The 24,941-nt window shown below is 44.6% G+C and overlaps 2 protein-coding genes across 3 annotated transcripts in view; one reads left to right on the forward strand and one right to left on the reverse strand.

Moving 5' to 3' along the window:
- LOC144327613 (uncharacterized) overlaps window positions 1–24,941 on the forward strand; it is a 257,507-nt gene that overhangs the window by 75,354 nt on the left and 157,212 nt on the right.
- Window positions 18,552–24,941, reverse strand: part of LOC114589663 (uncharacterized) — a 305,430-nt gene continuing 299,040 nt past the window's right edge. For both annotated transcript variants that reach the window (XM_077927827.1, XM_077927826.1), the window contains exon 6: window positions 18,552–23,211. In XM_077927827.1, coding sequence (XP_077783953.1) covers window positions 21,701–23,211 — 1,511 coding nt within the window. In that variant the 3' untranslated portion in view covers window positions 18,552–21,700. The remainder of the gene's footprint in view (window positions 23,212–24,941) is intronic.

The raw sequence follows: 24,941 nt of genomic DNA on the forward strand, positions 1-24,941 counted from the left end.
CTCTGGGGTGTTAGCCACCCCTCCCAGTTTGGTGTCATCTGCAAATTTGATCAGGATGCCCTTGAGTCCATCATCCAAGTCGTTGATAAAGATGTTGAATAAGACCGGGCCCAAGACAGAACCCTGTGGCACCCCACTAGTCACTCTTCTCCAGGATGAAGAGGAACCATTGATGAGCACCCTTTGGGTTCGGTCAGTCAGCCAGTTACAAATCCACTGAGTGGTAGCATAGTCAAGACCGCATTTTACCAGCTTCTTTACAAGAATATCATGGGGCACCTTGTCAAATGCCTTGCTGAAATCAAGGTAGGCTACATCCACTGCGTTCCCTTCATCTACCAGGCTTGTAATTCTGTCAAAAAACGAGATCAGGTTAGTCTGACATGACTTATTTTTCAGAAATCCATGCTGACTATTGGTGATCACAGCATTCCTTTCTAGGTGCTCACAGACTGTTTGCTTAATGATCTGCTCCAGAATCTTCCCTGGTATTGATGTCAGACTGACTGGGCGGTAATTATTTGGGTCCTCTCTTTTCCCCTTTTTGAAAATAGGGACAACATTTGCCCTCCTCCAGTCTGCCGGGACTTCGCCTGTTCTCCAGGAATTCTCAAAGATGACTGCCAGTGGTTCTGAAATCACATCTGCCAGTTCTTTTAATACTCTTGGATGCAGTTCATCTGGCCCTGGAGACTTGAATACATCTAGACTAGCCAAGTATTCTTGTACTATCTCCTTAGTTATTCTGGGCTGTGTTTCCTCTGCTGAATAATTTGCTCCAAATTCTTCAGGTCGGGCATTGTTTTCTTTATCGGAGAAGACTGAGGCAAAGAAAGCATTGAGGAGTTCAGCCCTTTCTGTGTCCCCTGTTTGCATTTCACCATCTTCTCCTCTGAGTGACCCCACGGTTTCTTTGTTCTTCCTTTTGCTACGAACATACCCATAAAAGCCTTTTTTGTTGCTTTTAACCTCTCTAGCAAGCCTGAGTTCATTTTGTGCTTTAGCTTTTCTGACTTTGTGTCTACACGTGCTGGCTATTTGTTTGAATTCCTCTTTGGTGGTTTCCCCCCTTTTCCATTTTTTGTACACATCCTTTTTTAATCTTAACTCAGTTAAAAGTTCTTTAGATAGCCACCCTGGCTTCTTTAGGCACCTTCCATGTTTCCGTCTCATTGGTATTGCCTGAAGTTGTGCTTTTACTATCTCCCTCTTAACAAACTCCCAGCCATCTTGAACTCCCTTTCCTTTTAGTATTACTGTCCATGGGATCTCACCCAGCACTTCCCTAAGCTTTATGAAGTCGGCTTTCGTAAAGTCAAGAAATTGAGTCCTAATATGCTTGGCTGCTCCTTTCCGCTGTATAGTAAACTTCAGGAGAGCATGATCACTCGCGCCTAATGATCCTTCCACTTCTACCCCACTAACCAGGTCATCAACATTGGTTAGGACCAGATCTAAAATGGCTGTTCCTCTTGTTGCTTCTCCCACTTTCTGGACAATGAAGTTGTCTGCAAGGGCAGTGAGGAATCTGTTTGACCTTATGCTCTTGGCTGAGTTTGACATCCAACAAATATCAGGGTAATTGAAGTCCCCCATTACTACTATCTCCCTTCCTTTTGCATGCTTGGCCATCTGTTCCAGGAAGGCATCATCTATGTCCTCCGTTTGGCTTGGGGATCTATAGTAAACTCCCACAATGAGGTCACTGTTATTCTTCTCTCCCTTAATTTTCACCCAAATGCTCTCACTTTGGCTTTGAGGTTCTAAATCTTGGATCTCTTCACAGGTATACACATCCCTGACATATAACGCCACTCCTCCTCCTTTCTTGTCTGGTCTGTTTCTTTGAAATAGATTGTATCCCTCCATTATTACATTCCAATCGTGGGATTTATCCCACCAGGTTTCAGTGATTCCTATTATGTCATATTTAGTTTGCTGTACCAGGAGCTCAAGCTCATCTTGTTTATTTCCCATGCTTTGTGCATTAGTGTACAGACATTGAAGTCCATTAATCATTCCCCCAGAGGAAGAGTTTGCAGGGAAAAGGGCTTTGCAGGAGGCAAGGAAGCTCCTCCTCGAATTCAGGAGTGGAGAGAGAGGAGGGGATCCCAGGGTCATCTAGTCCAACCCCCAGCAAGGCAGGAATCTCAGCTAAAGCATCCATGGCAGATGGCCCTCCGATCTCTGCTGAGAAACCTCCAAGGAAGGAGAGTCCCCCACCTCCCAAGGGAGACCTTTCCCTGCCCAACTGCTCTTAGGTGTCCCTCAAGGCAGCGGGTCCTGAGTTCTAGCCCTGCTGAAACAATTGCATTGGCTGCCAAGGAGGAACCAAGCAAAGTTCAAAATAAATAAATCCCATTTTCATCATAAATGAGTAATACTTTCTTATGCACGCTTATGCACGCAACAAAAGTATGCCATTTCCCTTTCCAGAAATGCTTAATTGCTAATTAAAAGGCCTGAAAATGATTGTTGTTATTATGTTTAGGGAAGCTTTTAATGTTTGATGGACTATTGTATTTTAATATTTTGTTGGAAGCTGCCCAGAGTGGCTGGGGAACCCAGCCAGATGGGTGGGGTATAGATAATAATAATAATAATAATAATAATAATAATAATAATAATAATAATACTATTGATCAGGTGAGTGTTCTCCTTTTAAAAGAGGCAGGTGGAATCTCCACGATTGTTAATAACATAACATTGAAAGGCTAGTGAAATACGGGAAGCCCTAGAGCACCTGCTTGGCATGCAGAATGTCCCAGGGTCAACCCCTGACATCTCCTGCAAGGGCTGGACAAAATCCCTGCCTGAAACTCTGGGGAGCTGCTGCCAGTCAGTGTAGGCCAGGGGTCCTCAAACTATGTCCCGCAGGCCGAATCCAGCTCATATGGGTCGTGAATCTGGCCTGCACAGCCATTTCAGAACCCGTCAAGTGTCCGAGGCTGAGAGCATCTCGCCGCCCGGTCAGTCAGTCCCTGTGTTGTGCTGAGGTAAACGCCACTAGCATGGTGGCAGCTCTACCAATGAAAGGCGAGGGGGTTTCGCCCGGGGACGGGAAGTCTTGTCTTTTGACTCGAAGAGAGGAGTTGAGGTTGGTGGTGGAAGGCAGACTTGGATCAATTCAGTTTTGTTACATAGACGTTTACTTTAAAGGTGGGAGAAGGAAGTATAGTCCTATTTCTGTGCATGGAGCAGCGGTCTTTCCGCTCATGTGGTTTACATGCTCTGAAAGTTGGGATCTGTTTTGAGATTTAAATTTTAAAAGGATGGAGTGGAACCGGATATTGACCATCTTGTTAGCCTGGGGCAGGGCTCAGCAACCTTTTTCAGCCGTGAGGCGGTCCACCATCCCTCAGACCATGTGGGGGGCTAGACTATATTTTTTTGGGGGGATGAACCAATTCCTATACCCCACAAATAACCCAGAGATGCATTTTAAATAAAAGGACACATTCTACTCATCTAAAAACACACTGATTCCCGAATCATCTTTGGGCTGGATTGAGAAGATTGGGCCGCATCCGGCCCCCAACCCTTAGTTGCCTATCCCTGGCCTGGCCTGGAATCCAGGAGAAAACTCTTGGAATAGCCTTGCCAGGTTCTCAGGGACGGACTCACCTGTCCCCATGTCCTTCTCTTTGCAAATGTGCTGTCGGTTGCACATCCCTCCCCCAGGGGTGAGTATTGGAGAGAACCAGAGCAGGGACTCAGACCTGCCCTCTTGCCCCCTACTCTGCACTCTCGGATGTGGAGAAGCCCTCCCTTTGTGAGGAACTGACAGCCTGTCTTTTGCCTTTCACCTGCTGGAGGAAGATCAGCTGTACCTGCTGGAGGTGATTCAGAACTGCCAGGCAGCTCAGCTCAGGGGGCTCTGAACCCAGAACTGCTCCAAGCAGGAGACGGCCAAAGCCATCCTGGTGAGTGATGGGAGGTGTGGGGGACCCCCATGGGGAAGTGGGGGTTTGGGGAAGGGGTTGTCCGTCTGCTGGAGAGGAGGACCCTACTGGCCTAGGTTCACGTATCCTGTTTGAAAGGGGAATCATCTTAGGGACCTCTTGTGGAAATCTGGGTCAGGAATGCTGTTCCTGGAATGGACAAACACACAAGACGTAACCGGCTGTGCATTCACATGAACAATAAGCTTCTATATATTCTTATCACAATATCAAAGGTTTATCTTCCACATAAACAACACATAAAGTGCAATAATATAGACGGAAGTCCCAATAAATCAGTTCATTCATAAAGACCAAATGTCTGCTAAGTCCAAATTGGAGCCTACTACAAGTTCCACATTGTTGACAAGGTGTGATGGCCTGGGATTCGGACTTGGATGCTGAACCTGAGGGATCCCAGCCTGCACACGATTCCCCTCCTCCAGAACCAGCTGAGCCGGGGCTGGGGCATGAGCCTGAAGGGTTCTCACCTGTGCTGGATCCTCAGGTGCAGGCATCAGCTGAGTCTGCTCTTGCTCCTGAGGTGATGGAGGACCCATTGCCTGCAGGTGCTCCACTCTCAGCCCCGTCAGAGAAAGCTGAGGTTGCCTCTGGGTCCGGTAACCCTCCAGCCTCTCCTGGGCTGCAGAGGCTCAGGGTTAGAGAGGCGAGTCACCAGAGGATCGGGGCCGCCCTATGCCTCAGGACAGATAAAAGCCGGCCAGCCCCAGTCCCAAGTTGCGGAAGCAACATTGTTGGTTGCTAGTTCCTGCCTGAGCTCCTGACCCGCCCTGGCTCCCTGCTTGCAAGCCTCTTCCTGACTTCACCCAACTCCCTGCCCTGCACCCAGCTTCAGCTACTACAGACTGCCTCCACGTTGCACCTTTGACCAAGGACTGGACTTGGACCTAGCCTCTCTGGTAACCCACGGGACCAGCACAGTTCGCTCCCGCCACAACCGCACTCTCCCTTCGTTGGGGTGCGTTCGGGAGGAACCAGAAGCAATGGCTGACCAGGAGGCTGCGCTGGTGGCATTGGCCCAGGAGAACCAGGCCTTGACTCACACCGTTCAGCAGCTAAGCAATGCAGCTACAGCACTTCAGCAGCGTTTGGACGCCTTACCAGCTCCTGGTGCCGACGCCCCAGCTTCTGGCAAGTACCCAGTGGCCCTACCAGAGAAATTCAATGGGTCCCCAGCCAGCTTTCCCATGTTTCTTGCCCAGGCCAAGCTGTATATTCAGGGGCGAGCCCGGAATTTCCCCGATGACCACACCAAGGTGCACTTCCTGATCAGCTTGCTGAAGGACCGGGAGGCCAAGTGGGCATTGCCGCTGCTCCGGCAAGACTCTCCCTTAGCTGACAGACTATACAGGGTTTTGCAACCATATGGAAACCGCGTTTGGCAACCCTCAGAAGGGGAGTCAAGCCAATCGGGCGATTCAGCGGTTGAAACAGGACAAGTCCACAGTGGCCGCCTACGCCCCATAATTTCGGCTGTTGGCACAGGACTTGTCCTGGAATGACTCCACCCTTCAGGACCAGTATCTCTGTTAGGATATTTCCGTTCCACCTTAAAAGGGAGCAGGCTTGTGAGTCACAGAGTCTGCGCATTTCCTGTTCTCAGGATGTTTATGTTTGCTATTGCTTTCATTTTCTCTCTCTCTGCGCCAGAACACACTAGCAGGCGGTCATGTTTGTTCTTTGTTCTGACCAACGCTGAATAAACATTCTAAATGATACCCTCCTGAGTGCAACTTTTGCTGTGTGAACTCTGCTGACAGAGTGTGCACCAGCCCAAGAATGTGGCAAGCTATTTCTTAGGCTTCGTGTCGCTAATTGCTGATACTGTAACTACGGGAGGTCGATGGATCGTCCGACAGCCGGCTTGGGGGCTCAGATGGACTTTATCTCCCTGGCAGTATCCCAACAATCTCTAGGGGCTTTCGGATGAGATACTGGGCCAGCTGGCCGCGATGGATCGCCCTGCCACGCTGGACTCCCTCATTCAGCGGAGACTGCAGATAGACGATCGGTTGGAGGACCATCACCAGGCTCAGGGCCGCCAGCACTCCCGGCTCCCGTCCTTCCCAGCAGTTCCACGGCCACAGCCAAGTCACTGGAGGAGCCAATGCAGCTTGGGACAGCGCAGCCTCGCCTCTCCCCCTCGCACAAGACTCGGCGTCTGGAGGGGAACCTGTGTCTCTACTGCGGCAGAAGTGGACACTATGCCCAATCCTGTCCTGAGAACACGCCGGCCACAGGGAAATGGCCAACCCCAGTAGCCGATGGCCCAGGCTACCTGGGGTCCCAAACATCGCATGATGGGCCCTCACCGGTGGAATTGCAACACCTCATGGTTCCGGTACGTCTATATCCCCTTGGCGGGCCCTAGATTCTCACCCACGCTCTGGTAGATTCAGGGGCAACCCACTCCTATATGGACTCTGCCTTCGCCGCCCATCATCAGGTGCCACTCCAGGACAAGCCAGAACCGGTACAGGTGGAGGCAATTGACGGACGGCTCCTGCGCTCGGGGGCCGTTACTCAGGAGACTCAGCCCTTGGTCCTGTGTCACCAGCAGCACTGGGAGGTGCGCACCATGAACATTGCCACCATGCCCCAGTTTCCCCTGGTGCTCGGGATGGACTGGCTGGAATCTCACAACCTTCAGATCGACAGTCAATCAGACTGTGCGCTTCCCAGACCCGTGTCCCCATGCTCGGTCCGAGGTGCTAGTGGCCGCCCCCACAGGGAAAGCTGCGTCACTGCTCCCCGCTGTTTACCAGGAGTACCAAGAAGTTTTTGAGGAACAGCTGCTGCCTCATTGGTCTTTCGACAGCGGCATAGACCTCCAGCCTGGGGTGCCCCTGCCTGTGAGCTGCCTATACTCTCTTACGGAGCCAGAGCGCTAAGCCTTGCAGAAGATTAGTGAATTGTTATTTTTTCATTTTCTTATCTTGATTTCATTTATTACTTTGATTTATTTTATTTATTTTGATTTTCTTTTATTCTTTATTTTTTTATTTTAGCACTTATTTTTCATCTTTGTTTTTTATTTTACATTTTTGTGCACATCTGTGCATATTTTGTATATTTTTATTTTGTACATAGAGGAGTAGTTAGGGTTAGGTTTAGGGTTAGGTGTAGGGTTAGGATGGGGGTTGGGGTTGAGATCATAGATAGGAGGGTGGGATCTTTTCATGGATGACATGGGCAGGCTGTAAGTAGCATTCCTTCCCTTTCTCTTCATCTCCTGGGGGGGGGTCCCCTGCCCAGACTTGGCTCTCTGGAGAGGCCTGGTCTTTAGTCAATGAACTGTTGCAACAAGACTTCCAACTACCACATGGAAGAAGCCCATTTCACCCACAACACCTTTTAATAAAATGTCATACATGCATCACATCTGTGTCATACATACATCACTAATCTGTGGGTTAGTAGTGAGGCGAGTGGAGGAAAGAGGAGTTCATGGTGGTTGGAGAAGAGTTTGGTTTATTGTTATTTTTCCAGTTTCTTATTTTGCTTACCATTTCATTTAATAATTTTATTTGATTTATTTCTTAGTTTTTTATTTTAACACTTTTATCTTATTGTTCTTTATTTTAATATTTTTTATTTTATTTTGTGCACATATGTGCATATTTCCCCTTCATGGATCACTGCCTTGCCGTGGCGAAGGGGCTTGAAGAACTCAGAGAAGCTATGAACTATGCTGAGCAGGGCACACAAGATGAACAGGTCATAGTGGAGAGTTTTGACCAAACGTGATCCACCTGGAGGAGGAACCGGCAAGCCACTCCAGTATCCTTGCCAAGAAAACTCCATGGACAAAGACAACAGGCATATAAAAGTTATGACGCTGGAAGATGAGCCCCTCAGGTCGGAAGGCGTCCAACATGCTACTGGGGAAGAGCGGAGGGCAAGTACAAGTAGATCCAGAGCTGATGAAGCGGCTGGGCCAAAGCCGAAAGGACGCTCAGTTGCGGATATGCCTGGAAGCGAAAGGAAAGTCCAATGCTGTAAAGAAAAATATTGCATAGGAACCTGGAATGTAAGAACCATGAACCTGGGTAAGTTGGAGGTGGTCAAAAATGAGATGGCAAGAATAAATATTGACATCCTGGGCATCAGTGAACTAAAATGGACGGGAATGGGCGAATTCAGTTCGGATGACCAGCACATCTACTACTGTGGGCAAGAAACCCGTAAAAGAAATGGAGTGGCCCTCATAGTCAACAAAAGAGTGGCGAAAGCTGTACTGGGATGCAATCTCAAAAATGATAGAATGATCTCGATATGAATCCAAGGCAGACCTTTTAACATCACAGTAATCCAAGTTTATGCACCAACTACTGGTGCTGAAGAATCTGAAATTGACCAATTCTATGAAGACTTACAACACCTTATAGAAGTGACACCAAAGAAGGATGTTCTTCTCATTATAGGGGACTGGAATGCTAAAGTAGGGAATCAAGAGATAAAAGGAACAACTGGCATGTTTGGCCTTGGAGATCAAAACGAAGCAGGGCAAAGGCTAATAGAGTTCTGTCAAGAGAACAAGCTGGTCATCACAAACACGCTTTTCCAACAACACAAGAGACGACTCTACACATGGACATCACCAGATGGGCAGCATCGAAATCAGATTGATTATATTCTCTGCAGCCAAAGATGGAGAAGCTCTATACAGTCAGCAAAAACAAGACCTGGAGCTGACTGTGGCTCAGATCATCAGCTTCTTATAGCAAAATTCAAGCTTAAACTGAAGAAAGTAGGAAAAACCACTGGACCGGTAAGATACAATCTAAGTCAAATCCCTTATGAATACACAGTGGAAGTGACAAACAGGTTTAAGGATTTAGATTTGGTGGACAGAGTGCCTGAAGAACTATGGATGGAGGCTCGTAACATTGTACAGGAGGCAGCAACGAAAACCATCCCAATGAAAAGGAAATGCAAGAAAGCAAAGTGGCTGTCCAACGAGGCCTTACAAATAGCAGAGGAGAGAAGGCAAGCAAAATGCGAGGGAGATTGTGAAAGATACAGGAAATTGAATGCAGATTTCCAAAGAACAGCAAGGAGAGACAAGAAGGCCTTCTTAAACGAGCAATGCAAACAAATAGAGGAAAACAACAGAATGGGAAGAACCAGAGATCTGTTCAAGAAAATTGGAGATATGAAAGGAACATTTCGTACAAAGATTACCATAATAAAAGACAAAAGTGGAAAGGACCTAACAGAAGCAGAAGACATCAAGAAGAGGTGGCAAGAATACACAGAGGAACTATACCAGAAAGAAATGGATGCCTCGTACACCCTAGGTAGTGTGGTTGCTGACCTTGAGCCAGACATCCTGGAAAGTGAAGTCAAATGGGCCTTAGAAAGCACTGCAAATAACAAGGCCAGTGGAAGTGATGGTATTCCAGCTGAACTATTTAAAATTTTAAAAGATGATGCTGTTAAGGTGCTATACTCAATATGCCAGCAAATTTGGAAAACTCAGCAGTGGCCAGAAGATTGGAGAAGATCAGTCTACATCCCAATCCCAAAGAAGGGCAGTGCCAAAGAATGCTCCAACTACCGCACAATTGCACTCATTTCACACGCTAGCAAGGTTATGCTTAAAATTCTACAAGGAAGGCTCAAGCAGTATGTGGATCGAGAACTCCCAGAAGTGCAAGCTGGATTTAGAAGAGGCAGAGGAACCAGAGACCAAATTGCAAACATGCGCTGGATTATGGAGAAAGCTAGAGAGTTCCAGAAAGACATCTACTTCTGCTTCATTGACTATGCAAAAGCCTTTGACTGTGTCGACCACATCAAACTATGGCAAGTTCTTAAAGAAATGGGAGTGCCTGATCACCTCATCTGTCTCCTGAGAAATCTCTATGTGGGACAAGAAGCTACAGTTAGAACTGGATATGGAACAACTGATTGGTTCAAAATTGGGAAAGGAGTACGACAAGGCTGTATTTTGTCTCCCTGCTTATTTAATTTATATGCAGAATACATCATGCGAAAGGCTGGGCTGGATGAATCCCAAGCTGGAATTAAGATTGCCGGAAGAAATATCAACAACCTCAGATATGCAGATGACACAACCTTGATGGCAGAAAGTGAGGAGGAATTAAAGAACCTTTTAATGAGGGTGAAAGAGGAGAGCGCAAAATATGGTCTGAAGCTCAACATCAAAAAAACGAAGATCATGGCCACTGGTCCCATCACCTCCTGGCAAATAGAAGGGGAAGAAATGGAGGCAGTGAGAGATTTTACTTACTTGGGCGCCTTGATCACTGCAGATGGTGACAGCAGCCACGAAATTAAAAGACGCCTGCTTCTTGGGAGAAGGGCAATGACAGGCCTAGACAGCATCTTGAGAAGTAGAGATGTCACCTTGCCAACAAAGGTCCGTATAGTTAAAGCCATGGTCTTCCCAGTAGCGATGTATGGAAGTGAGAGCTGGACCATAAAGAAGGCTGATCGCCGAAGAATTGATGCTTTTGAATTATGGTGCTGGAGAAGACTCTTGAGAGTCCCATGGACGGCAAGAAGATCAAATGCATCCATTCTTAAGGAAATCAGACCTGAGTGCTCACTGGAAGGACAGATTGTGAAGCTGAGGCTCCAGTACTTTGGCCACCTCATGAGAAGAGAAGACTCCCTGGAGAAGACACTGATGCTGGGAAAGATGGAGGGCACAAGGAGAAGGGGGCGACAGAGGACGAGATGGTTGGATAGCGTTTTTGAGGTTACCAGCATGAGTTTGACCAAACTGCGGGAGGTAGTGGAGGACAGAGGTGCCTGGCGTGCTCTGGTCCATGGGGTCACGAAGAGTCGGACACGACTAAACGACTAAACAACAACAAATGTGCATATTTTGTATATATTTTGTACATATTTATTTTGTACATAGAGGGGTAGTTAGGCTTAGGCTTAGGGCTGGGGTCAGAGTTAGGCTTGGATGGGCATTTTAGATAGTTGGCTAGTTTAGAGAGGAAGATGGGATTTTTTCCTGGACAAAATGGGAAGACTGTAAGTAGGATTCCTTCCCTTGGTCATGGTCTCCTGGGGGGGGGTGAGTCCTGGGGTCCCCTGCACAGTCTTGGCTCTCTGGAAATTGACCCGGCCCGACTTCTCCAGAGAGCTCAGCTCCTCCACACTCTTTCCCTGCCTTCCCCATTTCTTCCCTGCTTTTATTAGTACATTCCTAGCCCACTTTCCTCCCAGGGGCTCAAAGTGGCCTCCATGGTTCTCCCTGCCACCAATTTTTATCTTCCCAGCAGCCCTGCAAAGTAGGCCAGGCTGGCCCGAGGTCCACCAGGGAGCTTCATGGCTGAGTGGGGATTCGAACCCTGCTCTCCCAGGTCCTCCTAGTCCAGCCCTCCAACCACTACACCTCTGCCTGGCTCCATCTTGCATCTCTCCAGCTGCCCAATGCCATCGGCCTTCTCCCCCTTCATGGGGGTCTCTCTGGTTCCAAGGAAGACTCCACCACCTTCCTCTCTCAGCCCCCCGCACAGACACAAACACCCCCCACCCATTGGGGCTCCTGAATCGCTGTCTCCGCCCTGCTCCTCTCTTCTAGGTTCAGGTGGTTCAGGGCCCTGTTCAGCTTCTGGCGAAGGAACACACAACTTTCCAGGCCGTCCTAGAGCCAAGCCTGGAGTTTGAGGTCAGAGGTGCCCTCCTGATGCCCCCCGGAAGGACCTGACTTTCCTCCTCTGCTCTCTTCCAGGACATCCTGGGGCACCTGGGGTGTTTTGACAAGCGCCCCATAATCCAAACTTCTCCGACCTCTTCAGTTCAATAGTCCACAGGATGTTTCAGGCACCCCTGGAGATGAAACGCAGGTGAACAGGAAGGTTTGTAACTGTTGGTCTTGACTTCTCTCTTTCTTTCTTTTTAATAACATATTTATTGAAATTTTCAGAAAAAATCCAGAAAAAGAGAAAAAAGAAAAGAGAAAACATTTACCATTTAGACCTTATTTTCAATAACATCTTTCTAAGACTTCCCCACACCTCCCCTTCTTGTATCCCATTTCCATTTATTTGGTTCAACAAGTTCTTATCCCCAATTTTTGACCTTATTGTATTTAGTTCATTATTCAATTTAGTTCATTTTATATAGCCACTTTCACCTTATGATCCACAGTCTTTATACATTAGAATCTTTTTCTAAGGTCGACCCCAATTCCCTTCCACGAATTCCCCATTTTTGTACTCATAGCAAAACAAAATAAAAAGAGAAGAAAAATTCAAAATATAATCATAAACCCTTTGGATTCCCAAGCTCCAACCCCCCTTTCCCGGTTTCGATCCCCAATGTCCATCGGTCTAACTGCTATCAGCCTGGAGACCTCACGTCCGAGGCCCTTAATTCTCTCTCAGTTCCTCTCTGCCGGTTTTTTTGATAGTCCTTTATATCAAACACCAAATCTCGGAGAAGCTCTGTCTCGAAAATGTCCATTTTTCTTCCATCCAGACCTCTATATTTGAAAGTGGAGCTCAAATCTTGTTTCTTAATCCTTTTGAGTCTGAGTGTCCCATAAGCTCCAACTTCCATCTTGATCAAATTTGTAATCCATAGGTCTTCAGATCTCCACATCAGAAGATCTCTCCAATCTTCATTGTCCAATTCAAACCCAATTTCCATCATCCTGTCGGTGATGATACACTGGGCTAGGGACATCGGTCACAATATATATTATGAAGACTGGGAAAAACTTTGGGAAAAAAATCTTAAATTCACAGCGTGTATAACGTTGAAGGAGAACTTAATGAAGATGTTTTACCGATGGTATATAACCCCTGCAAAATTAGCAAAAATGTATAAAACTTGCAGTAAATGCTGGAAATGCAGGGAAAAAGAGGGATCCTTCTACCATATGTGGTGGGAATGCAAAAAGATAAAAAGCTTTTGGGAAAGTGTATATAATGAAATGAAGAAAATTCTAAGATATACTTTTGGAAAAAAACCTGAGGCTTTTCTGTTAGGATTATCAGGAAGGGAGATAAAGAATACCGATTGTAAACTGTTCCAGTATGCAACAACTGCAGCGAGAGTCCTGCTAGCCCAAAACTGGAAACAACAGAAAATACCGACAGTTGAGGAATGGAGAATGAAATTGTTAGACTACGCGGAGTTGGATAGATTGACGGGGAAAATCAGATATTTAAGAGACCAAAGGTTCATTGATGACTGGGGGAAATTTGCGGAGTATCTGGAAAATATAAGTGAAGGTCAGATAACGCTAGTTGGGTTTAAAAGAGCTCTGTGAAAAAGGTAGGAATATTGTCTGAAGAGAAATGGAAGAAAGGGGTCAAACAATGTCAATATAAAGCAAGAAATGCGAATTTTTTTAAAAAAAGGCTACGGATGATTTGCGGAGAGGCTGAAGGAAGTCCTAAAGAAAGAAATTTGTGATAACAAGATGTTGATCTTTTTTATTTCTGTCTGTTATGTTGTAAATTAATAAAAATCATATATGCAAACCCAATTTCCATCATCCAATTCTTGTTTTCCTTTATGTCCTTCCTAACAGGCCTCTGGCCTTCCTTAATTTTCTGCGGCATTGTAACTCCTCCTTCATTCTCTTCCAGATCATCATGTGTCTCTTGTTCCCCTTTCTCAGATTTCTCAGGTTTCTTTTCCTGCTCAGCTGCAAAAACTTTTAACTCCGCTTCAAGGACTTTTTGCTCAGGAACAAAGACTTGAGTCAAGTCCCTTCCAGTTTCAGTAAATTTGTTTACTGTTTCATTCAGCATAGTAGCCCTTGTAGCCAAAATATTACTTTGATCTTGAAGCTTTCCCAGGAGATAAAAAGTCCTGTTCAGCTCCATGAGTATTTTTCCACTTGCAGCCATTCTTGTAATGTCCCAAAACCCCCTCTAGAGGGATTATGGTTACTTAATATCCTTCCAGTTCCAACCCAAAAGTCAAAATAACTTGTTCTTGCTGTTTTCATTGTAACAAATCTAACCAGCAAAGGCACCAGAAACAAAGTTCTCTTTTTATTCCCCAACTTTGACAGCTAATTTGACAGCTGTCAAAGTCTTCTGTATCTCTTCAACAGGCTCTCTCGCAGATCACTCCCGGTTCCCGGGGGGTTGCACTTCAGCTCTCAAAATCCACTCTTATCCTCCAGCAAAATTACTTGTACTTTCCAATCGTGAAATTAATAACTTTTATCCAATAAAGAAAAGGCTGTTCTCTCAACCTTAGTTATCTAGTCCTTGCTTTAAGTTGTTTACAAGGCGAGGAGACGGACTTCCTCTTTGCGCCTTCCCCAATCGTGCCAAATCCAAAAAGAAAATTTCGCTTTTAAGTACAATTTCCGTATTACTCACGGGTTGTTACTTTTGATCCGAATGTTCAAAGGAAGAAGTCAGCACTCTCCGTCCATGGCATGCGGCTTCACTCAGCAGGGGAAGCAGAAGACTCTCAGCACCACGCCGCTCCCCGTCCCCCGTTCCGTAGCCTTTAAAAAGGCTCCTTCGTGGGTCGGGGGGCGCAAATGGTGCCCACCGAGTCACCACGTCCACAGGCTTCCGCGCCCGTGGTTTTTAAGAGTCCCCGCATCGCCGCCGCGGCAGGACCCGACCCCTGCTGAGCTGATTCCCTCCGGAGCTCGGAGGGAATCCGCCATTAGGCGATGGCGCTAACCCGGAAGTCTGGTCTTGACTTCTCTTGACATGGCTCTTTCTTCTTCCTCTTCACACACTTCCACAACTGCACTCAGGACTGAAAATCTCTTCTCTCTTTCCCTCCTTCCGCTTCGTGGACCTGCTGGCTTGAACATGGGCGTCTTCCACAGGAACTGAAGTGGCACTTCCATCGTCTGCTCTGACAAAGACTCCCAATGCTCCACACCTCCTCCTCCTGCTTAACGTAAGTGTCTGGATGGCATCAGAGATGGTAAAGGAAAGCCAGGGACTCTGTGGTGGGGGCAGTGGAGGGCTGCTTTGGCCCAGGCTGGCCCCTGACTCTGAGATGCTCTTTCCTCCCGCAGGACCTCCGATGTTACGCCCTTTGGGAAAGTGGGGAGGAACAGAAACTAGTGGCCAACAGCATCTCTACTTAGCTGGCCTTTGCCCGAAGTTCCCCCATCTCAGAGCAAGTAGCTTTCCCCCATGGATTCAATCCTTTCATCACTTCCATCTTCCCAAGAGGATCCCAAGGCTACTCATCCTCTGCAGTTGATAGCAGACCTAACTGAAAAAAGGGCTGTCTCTTCTGGTGACACCAGAGAATTCTAGAAGACATTCACCCTTTCCATAGCAGTATAGATGCACAACACTTCTTTAGTTGGAATCTTCTTTCTCGCAAGTCTTTTGGGTCCTTGTCTCCAGAGCAGGAGCAGGTGCAAGCTTCTTGCATCTTCCATGTGGGAGCCCTTTGGGTATTTGAAGACGGCTCTCAAGTCATGTCTCCGTCTCCCCTTCTCCAGGCTAAACATCCCCAACTGTGAAATCCACTTAAAAAATAATAATAATCTGGCCTTTTTGCAGTTTGGAAAATGAAGGGTAAATGCATTGAAAAGTGTGGTGGGAAGACTTTTAAGAAATTGGGATGAGTGTTCATGGTCCTATACCTGCCCCACAAAGAAATCTGAATTGGATAGAATCTGATCTCCGTGTGCAGAACCTTAGATTTGTCCCTCTTGAAATTCGTTCCTGCTCTGTGCCAGACTCCAAAGCTGGGCTTGGGGCTTTATGGGAAACCTAATGCAGAAGCAAGATCTGTAAGGGGGAGTGCTAAGAGCCCCTCTATCCTATCCTTAGGTTGTATATATGTGCAAATAAAACCAGGTATCCTGAAGACTCCACAGTCTCTGCTAACCTTCATTCCCAGAAAACTAAACCCCAGGTAAGGAGAAGCACCCCTGGAGTTTCTTGTTGCACAGAGATTGGGGTGCTGGGTAAGAAAAGGGCACACCCTAGAATGTTAGGACGATGTCGATTCTGAAATTAAGTGGTTGTTTGCTGTAATGATTACGTAAATATGAAAAGAAAGACCAAAGATTTAAACAGAAACTAGGGGAAGGATTTGTTGAAGAGAATTGATCAGAGAATAGAATGCAGTAAGGGGGGGTATGAGGAAGTCGGGAAAGTAAGTTTTATGAACATAAGGGAAGGAAATTATACATGTGGTTTTGTGTCTTTTTTGTATGCATTTTTGTCTTTTCTTTTTTGTACTTTTTTCTTTTGTGATTTTTATGTTGTGTTAATTTCTGAAAAAACCAATAAATATCTTTTAAAAAAAAAAAAAGGGCACACCATAGAGGTCAGAGCAATAGCGGATCGTGGCATCTCAAATGGTGGTGCTGCCCTGTACGATGCCAAATTCTGGCACCACCTCCCCCTTGCCTCACGCTTTCCTCCCCCCCCCCCAGCTTTATTAATATCCTTGCAATACATTATATATATATGTATATATATATAGTACATCTTGTAAAATAGATTAAAGTTTCAATCACATATATACACACACACAAAAAGGAACATATACCTGTCTTTTCTTACATATTTATGAACCTTACGCTTCAACTGTATTTTTTTATGTGATATCCTATGTCCAGCTATGTGCACTGCTACACTTGCAAATAGCCTTAAGAGGAGAAGAAGGAGAAGGAGAAGGAGAAGGAGAAGGAGAAGGAGAAGGAGAAGGAGAAGGAGAAGGAGAAGAAGAAGAAGAAGAAGAAGAAGAAGAAGAAGAAGAAGGAGAGGAGGAGGAGGAGGAGTTTGGATTTGGATTTGGTATCCCGCTTTATCACTACCCGAAGGAGTCTCAAAGCAGCTAACATTCTCCTTTCCCTTTCTCCCCCACAATAAACACTCTGTGAGGTGAGTGGGGCTGAGAGACTTCAAAGAAGTGTGACTAGCCCAAGGTCAGCCAGCAGCTGCATGTGGAGGAGTGGAGACGCGAACCCGGTTCACCAGATTATGAGTCCACCACTCTTAACCACCACACCACGCTGGCTCTCAAGAGGCCTGGCTCTCAAGGGGGGAATTGTTAAAATAATTTTTTAGGATATATTATATAAATGTTCCTAAATGTACCAAGCAAATACATATATAAATATATAAACCACATGTCCAAAACCCACAGGAAAAGCCCTAAAGCCATTTTGACTCTTTTACTCACCTCAAATATTTCTCTACAAGGTCGAAGGAAATGCAGAAACCTCCCCACTGTCTCTGTCCTCACAAATCCTGCCTTAAGGGCACATTTAAGGTGTGAATAGGGTGAGACTGCGACATAGGCACTGACTCCATGGGGCCTGAGGGGGCCCGAGCCCCCTCAAAAATTCGTTTAAGAAAATTATTAGTTCGGCCTCATTACGCCCCCCCCCCCCCGGCGATTCTCTGCCAGCCGCTTCATTCCGCTTCCACGCGCCTCGGATAGAAGGTGACGCGCCCCGCTACCTTCTGTCGCCTCCGTCACTTCCCGGCTTCGTCTCCCTTCGTCCCCGCCCACTCTTGGTTCTTCGGCGCTCCTGCTCGGCCGGCAACAGCGGAGACTGCGACCCGCTCCGAACCGGCGCTCTCCAGGCGTGAAAAACCCGCGAGGGGGTCTTCCCATCCGCCGCCCGGAGCTGCGCGCAGCTTCTCTGCTGGAAGCGCGAAGTCGCCGAGGGGATGGAGCACGGGAAAAGCAGGAGGAGGAGACCGGAGGCGCCCCAAATAAAACTGTAACGGCATTCAGCACTCCGCCTCCCCGGTGGGATCCCGCACGGGCAGCCGGGCAAACGACGAGCTGAGGGAGAAAGTCTGCCTTTCAGCCCCGGCTGACTGACAGCGGGTTCAAAGCGCAGTCGCCGCTCCGGCTTTCTCTGCACCGGCCGCGTCCGCCCCCCGCCAGCCTAGTTGGCTCCACCCTCCCCGGTATGGCCCCCCCCCCCAATATTTTTTATAAGTCGGCGCCCCTGGACTGCGACCTGGCTCAGGAATGAAGTATTATCATTACAAAAGAATGTCCAGGCTCCCCAGGTAATCCAGTCAAGTGATCATTTACAGGTAACCTGGCAGACAAGGTAAAAACAACGCACTCAGATTTCTGTTGTAGACCGCTTTTTCTGTGACTTAGGTATGATGCATCTGGGGGGTAGTTTTGGGCCACACCTCTTCTGTGATGTATGTAGGGTGTTTCTGGGGGTGGTCTTGGACTCCAGGGTGGGCAATTAAAAATGTCTATGTAAGGGCCTGCATGCATGGCCAGCTTCCTCACATAAATATCACAGAGGACTTTCTCAAAAGCCTTACTGAAATCGAGGTGCACTATTTCCACAGCAGCTCCCTGATCAACAAAGTTTGTAACTCCATCCAAAAATAGAAAAGTAGAAAAGGAGAGATTTCTCTGGCTTGTCTTTTTTTTTTTTTTTTTTTTGAGAATGACATGCTTTCATCCTGTATGTTTATATTGTAAAATCTTCAGATGGAGGGCAAATAAATTTTAAAAAGCATAAATGAGGATATTGACAAGCTGGAACATGTGCAAAGGGAGGTGATTTATGTATTTATTTAATTGGGAAACCACCCCACCCAGTGGTGCCGAATTGAATAAAATATTGGTGGGGGGCCTTGCACAATCAATCACATGATGCATGCATGCCATTTGATATTTTTTTTTTAATAATATTTATTAAAGTTTCAAACAATAAAACAAACTTCACCATACAAAATAGAAAAAAAGAAAAACACCACTCAGAAATCAGAAAGAAAAACACAGTGAAAAACCCATCAGAAAAAGCAAAAGAAAAATGCATAAACAGACATAAAAAAGAAAAAACCAATTTCTTAGATATTATTCTCATAACCCTCTTTCCGGACTCCCTCGCATCTCCCTTTTCTGCGTTCCCTTTTACAAAATCTTATTCAGCAATACCTCACCTTCTTTCAAATCTTATTTCAAATTTATACGTTTCCACTATTATGTCTCCAGTTATTTCCCATTTTTTCGTTTTGTTTAAATTTGACATAATATTGTTCTGACTTCACCTTTGTTCTGTTAACCATTTTTGCATACACCTTTCGACTATATCACTAATACCATATTATCTTCATATCCCGCATCATTCTAACATTCATACAATTTACAGTGCTTTTGCAAGTAATCTTTAAATTTCTTCCAGTCCTCTTCCACCTTCTCTTCTCCCAGGTCTCGGATTCTGCCAGTCATTTCTGCCAATTCCATATAGTCTATCAGTTGCATTTGCCATTCTTCCAGGGTGGGTAAATCTTGAGTCTTCCAGTGCTTTGCAATAAGTATTCTTGCTGCTGTTGTTGCATACATAAATAAAGTTCTATCTTTCTTTGGCACCATTTGGCCAACAATGCCCAAAAGGAAGGCCTCTGGTTTCTTAGGGAAGGTATATTTAAATACCTTTTTCAATTCATTATAGATCATTTCCCAGAAAGCCTTAACCCTAGGGCATGTCCACCAAAGGTGAAAGAATGTTCCCTCAGTTTCTTTACATTTCCAACACTTATTATCTGGCAAGTGGTATATTTTTGCAAGCTTGACTGGGGTCATGTACCACCTATATATCATTTTCATAATATTTTCTTTCAAGGCATTACATGCCGTGAACTTTACTCCAGTGGTCCATAACCGTTCCCAGTCAGCAAACATAATATTATAACCAATATCTTGAGCCCACTTTATCATAGCTGATTTGACCGTTTCATCTTGAGTGTTCCATTTTAACAGCAGGTTATACATTCTTGACAATACCTTAATTTTCGGTTCTAACAATTCAGTTTCTAGTTTCGATTTTTCCACCTGGAAACCTGTTTTTTTGTCCTCATTAAAGACCTCCCTAATTTGACAATAATGTAACCAATCTCGCACTTTATCTTTTAACTTCTCAAAACTCTGCAATCTCCAAGTGTCTCCATCATTTTCTATTATCTCCCAATATTTTGGCCATTTGGCCTCCATATTAAGTCTTTTCTGAGCCTTAGCTTCCATTGGTGACAACCACCTTGGAGTCTTATTTTCCAGCAAATCTTTGTATCTTGTCCAGACATTAAACACTGCTTTCCTGACAATATGGTTCTTAAATGCTTTATGGGCTTTAACCTTGTCGTACCACAAATATGCATGCCATCCAAACACATTGTTGAACCCTTCTAAATCCAAAGTGTCAGTGTTCTCTAGAAGTAGCCAATCTTTCAACCAGCAGAAAGCTGCTGATTCATAATATAATTTCAAGTCTGGCAGGGCAAACCCCCCTCTTTCTTTAGCATCAGTTAATATCTTAAATTTTATTCTGGGCTTCTTGCCCTGCCAGATAATCTAGAAATATCTCTCTGCCACTTCTTGAAACAATCCATCTTGTCCACAATTTGCAATGTTTGAAACAAAAACAACATTCTAGGCAATACATTCATTTTTATAGCTGCAATTCGACCCAACAAGGAAAGCTTCAATTTTGACCAAATTTCTAGATCTTTTTTGATTTCTGACCAACATTTTTCATAGTTATCTTTAAATAAGTTCAGATTTTTAGCTGTCATGTTCACCCCTAGATATTTCACCTTTTTAACCACATTTAACTCTGTCTCCTTCTGAAACCTTTCTTTTTCCATAGTTGTCAAGTTTTTCCCCAAAACCTTAGTTTTTTGTTTATTTAGTTTAAATCCCCCCACCTGACCAAATTCTTGAATCAGTTCTAAAACTCTTTTCGTACTAGATTCTGGCTCCTGTAATGTCAAAACCAGGTCATCTGCAAAGGCCTTTAGTTTATATTGTTTGGCTCCGACCTGAATTCCTTCAATCAACCGGTCCCTTCTAATCATTTCCAAGAGCACCTCCAGGACCAAAATAAATAACAATAGAGAGATAGGGCAACCCTGTCGTGTTCCTTTTTCAATTTTAAACTCTTCTGACACCACATTGTTAACTATCAGTTTTGCTTTTTGTTCTGAATAGATTGCATCTATACCATTTTCAAACCCCCGTCCCACTACCATCCCTTTAAGATTTTTCTTCATGAAATTCCAGGAAATATTGTCAAATATTGTCAATATGCATGCATGCCATTTGAATGGCAATGCCTATAATGGCAGTGACTTTTTAAAAAAGTAATATTTTGAGCCCCTATTTCAATTTCCAAGCAGATTCTTTCCCTTTCTCTTGGTCTCCTGGGGGGGGGGTGAGTCCTGGGGTCCCCTGCACAGTCTTGGCTCTCTGGAAATGTCACAGGGCCAGCCCACTTTCCCTTTAAAGCAAATTGGGTCTCCAGCTGTTTTTGGACTACAACTCCCATCATCCCTAGCTAACAGGACCAATGGGGAGGGATGCTGGAAACTGTAGTCCCGGGTGCTGCTTGGGACCCAACTTTGGGAAAGCCTCCTTTAAAGCAACTTTTGCGTTTGGCCCGCAAAGATGAGACCTGTCCATGTTTGTATTTTCTTGTATTTTGTTTTTCTCATGACCTTTGTGTGGTTTTAAAAATTTCTTAAAAGGGCAAATTGAAAGCGAAATGGTATGGCAAGTTGCGATAGAAAAAAAAAGGTTGCATTTGAAAAAAACACACAAAGAAAACCTGGGGGGTGGCCTCCTCAAATATTTTATTGGGGGGGGCGCAAAGACCCCTAGGAATTTAAGAGTGGCTGTATTTCCTACACCCACAGGTCTCAGGAGGCTTAGAACATAAAAACACAACATAAAAACACAAAATATCATATGTTAAAATAGCATTAGATGTCATTAAGAAAAAGGCCTGGTTAAAACGGTGTGGATTTGCCAGGCTCCTAAAGCTGTATAATGGTTTTTCCAATCTTTGTATGGATTCTTTGATGGGAAGTGAGTTTAGAGCTATTAGTGAAGCTCTTTCCACATTCCACACACTGATAGGGTTTCTCCCCTGTATGAATTCTTTGATGGGAAGTGAGATGGGATCTCACCCTGAAGCTCCTTCCACATTCTCCGCACTGATAGGGTTTCTCCCCTGTATGAATTCTTTGATGGGAAGTGAGAGAGGAGCTTGTACTGAAGCTCTTTCCACATTCCACGCACTGATAGGGTTTCTCCCCTGTATGAATTCTATGATGTTTAGTGAGATCGGAGCTTGTACTGAAGCTCTTTCCACATTCCACACACTGATAGGGTTTCTCCCCTGTATGAATTCTTTGATGGGAAGTGAGATTGGAGCTTGTACTGAAGCTCTTTCCACATTCCACGCACTGGTAGGGTTTCTTCCCTGTATGAATTCTTGGATGGGAAGTGAGATCAGTGCTCTGAGTGAAGCTCTTTCCATATTCCACACACTGATAGGGCTTCTCTCCTGTATGAATTCTCTGATGGGAAGTGAGTTTGGACTTTTCAGTGAAGCTCTTTCCACATTCCTCACACTGATAGGGTTTCTCCCCTGTATGAATTCTTTGATGGGAAGTGAGATTGCCACTCTGACTAAAGCTCCTTCCACATTCTCTGCACTGATAGGGTTTCTCCCCTGTATGAATTCTTTGATGGGAAGTGAGATTGGCGCTCTTCCTGAAGCTCTTTCCACATTCCACACACTGATAGGATTTCTCCCCCGTATGAATTCTTTGATGGGAAGTGAGAGAAGAGCTATTAGTGAAGCTCTCTCCACATTCAACACACTGATAGGGTTTCTCCCGTGTATGAATTATTTGATGGGAAGTGAGATGGCCACTCTGACTGAAGCTCTTTCCACATTCAACACATTGATAGGGTTTCTCCCCTGTATGAATTATGTGATGGGAAGTGAGAGAGGAGCTGTTACTGAAGCTCTTTCCACATTCCACACACTGATAGGGTTTCTCCCCTGTATGAATTCGTTGATGGGAAGTGAGATTGGCGCTGTACCTGAAGCTTTTTCCACATTCCATACACTTATAGGGTTTCTCCCCTGTATGAATTCTTTGATGGGAAGTGAGACTGGCGCTGTACCTGAAGCTTTTTCCACATTCCATACACTTATAGGGTTTCTCCCCTGTATGAATTCTTTGATGGGAAGTGAGACTGGCACTCTGCCTGAAGCTTTTTCCACATTCCATACACTTATAGGGTTTCTCCCCTGTATGAATTCTTTGATGGGAAGTGAGATGGGAGCTCTGACTGAATCTCTTTCCACATTCTATGCACTGATAGACTTTCTTTCCAATGATATTTCGTTGATGGGAAGTGGAATGGGAGTTTTGACTGCAGCTTTCTCCACACTCCAAATTTTTACGTGGCTTCTCCTCCCTGGGGATTTTATCGTGGTCACCTTTGTTCTCAATTTCCGATTCATCACAATCTGCAATGGAGACAAAAAGGGATTAGAGCCTTAGGAACAAATAGAGAAGAACTGAAGGGAGTTGGGTGTGTGTTCATTAACTGTGTTGTTTGTCATTAACCAACATATTTATTATGAGATTCTGATGAGTTGTTGAATGTTGCTTTGTTTGATATAAAGTAGTGGTTAAAATTGTGGAAGACTTTTGGAAAAAAGTTTAGTTCTTCTTTTGTAGTAATATTATAAATTTATATATCAATGGAAAGATAATTTGATCAAGAATGTAATCAAGAATGCAATCCAACAAAGTTTGTTCAATTACCTATATTTTATCAAACCTTATAGCCAAATAACCAGAAAAAGGAAGCACAACTTGCTTTGGTTGACTTTTGTCAGTGTCTTATGTGATTGCTATCAAGTTGGTCATTTAGTGAGGTTGAAAAACATAATCAAATTAAAGAAATGGCACAAAGAGTTGACTAATCACCCAGAAAGTGATTTAAAATTGTACTATTAAGTGAACAAGGCTACAGTTATGAAGAAATTAGATGAAAGATTGGGAAAAACTACACCAAAGCTGGCCTTTCTATATTTTTGAAGAGGTATGAGGAGACTCAGTCACTACAAAATCAGAGTGATAAAGGCAGGAAAAGGTGCACAAAGGCAAGTGACGATCGAAGAAAGAAGAGACTGTGCCTACATGACAGAAGAATATCATCTGGGTGTATACAAGATGACATGGTACAATGCAATGTGAAGTTGAGTGCAAGGACTGGTCTAAATGTTAGAATTCTAAGAAAAAGCCATTGTTATCTCTCAAGCAAAGGTTGAAAAGATTAAACCCATGTTAACTGGACAGCAGAACAATGGAACAGTGTTATTTGGAGCGATGAAACCCAAATCTCCTTGCTTGGTAGTGATGGCATGAAATACCCGAGGAGAAGACTCAGATAAGATTTACATCCTATTTGCATTACACTGACCGTGAAACACCCAGACAGTGTGATGATCTGGGGTTCTATGGCAGCAAAAGGTGTGGGCAGAATTTGCATCATTAATGGGAATATAAATGTTCCAAAATGCATAAACAAAATACTTGAGCCCAAACTGAAGTGTTCCGCAGGTGATCTTTTCCCAGATACTGAAGCATTTATATATATTTATATATTTTTATTTTTATGTATTATTTCAACAGGATTCAGCTCTATGTCGTGTTGCTGCTGTGTGCAAAAGATGCTTTCTAGATAATGATATTTCACTGATGGAATGGCCTGGGAATAGCCCAAACATTAACCCAAACGGAAATCTATAGAGCCGACTAAAGAAACTTGTTATTCAGAAGCAACCCAGCAATAAAGCCCAATTAGCAGAGGCAATAATTTAATCTTGGTTTCACATTATTACAGCTGCAGAACTAAAAACTTGGTTCACTTCAAGTGAAGGCGTTGTAAGGCCGTAATTAAAGCTAAAGGTTACCAATGGTTACCAAAGGTTTCACGTTTTTTCTTTATGACTGCTGTTCTAATAAATACTCCTTCATAAAAGCCATTGCATTACATTCTTCATTAAATTATCTTTCCATTGCTATATAATTTTATGGTATTACTCCACACAAAAGCGGTGTTATGAGCCATCAAACCTCAGAAATACACTTTTCACAAAAGGTTTCCACAATTTTGGCCACTAGGAGAAGTTGTTCATTTTAAAGTTAATGTTCTTTTTATATGGGATCAGATTATTATTATTTATGC

Source organism: Podarcis muralis, chromosome 4 (assembly GCF_964188315.1).
Source record: "Podarcis muralis chromosome 4, rPodMur119.hap1.1, whole genome shotgun sequence".
Taxonomy (NCBI): domain Eukaryota; kingdom Metazoa; phylum Chordata; class Lepidosauria; order Squamata; family Lacertidae; genus Podarcis; species Podarcis muralis.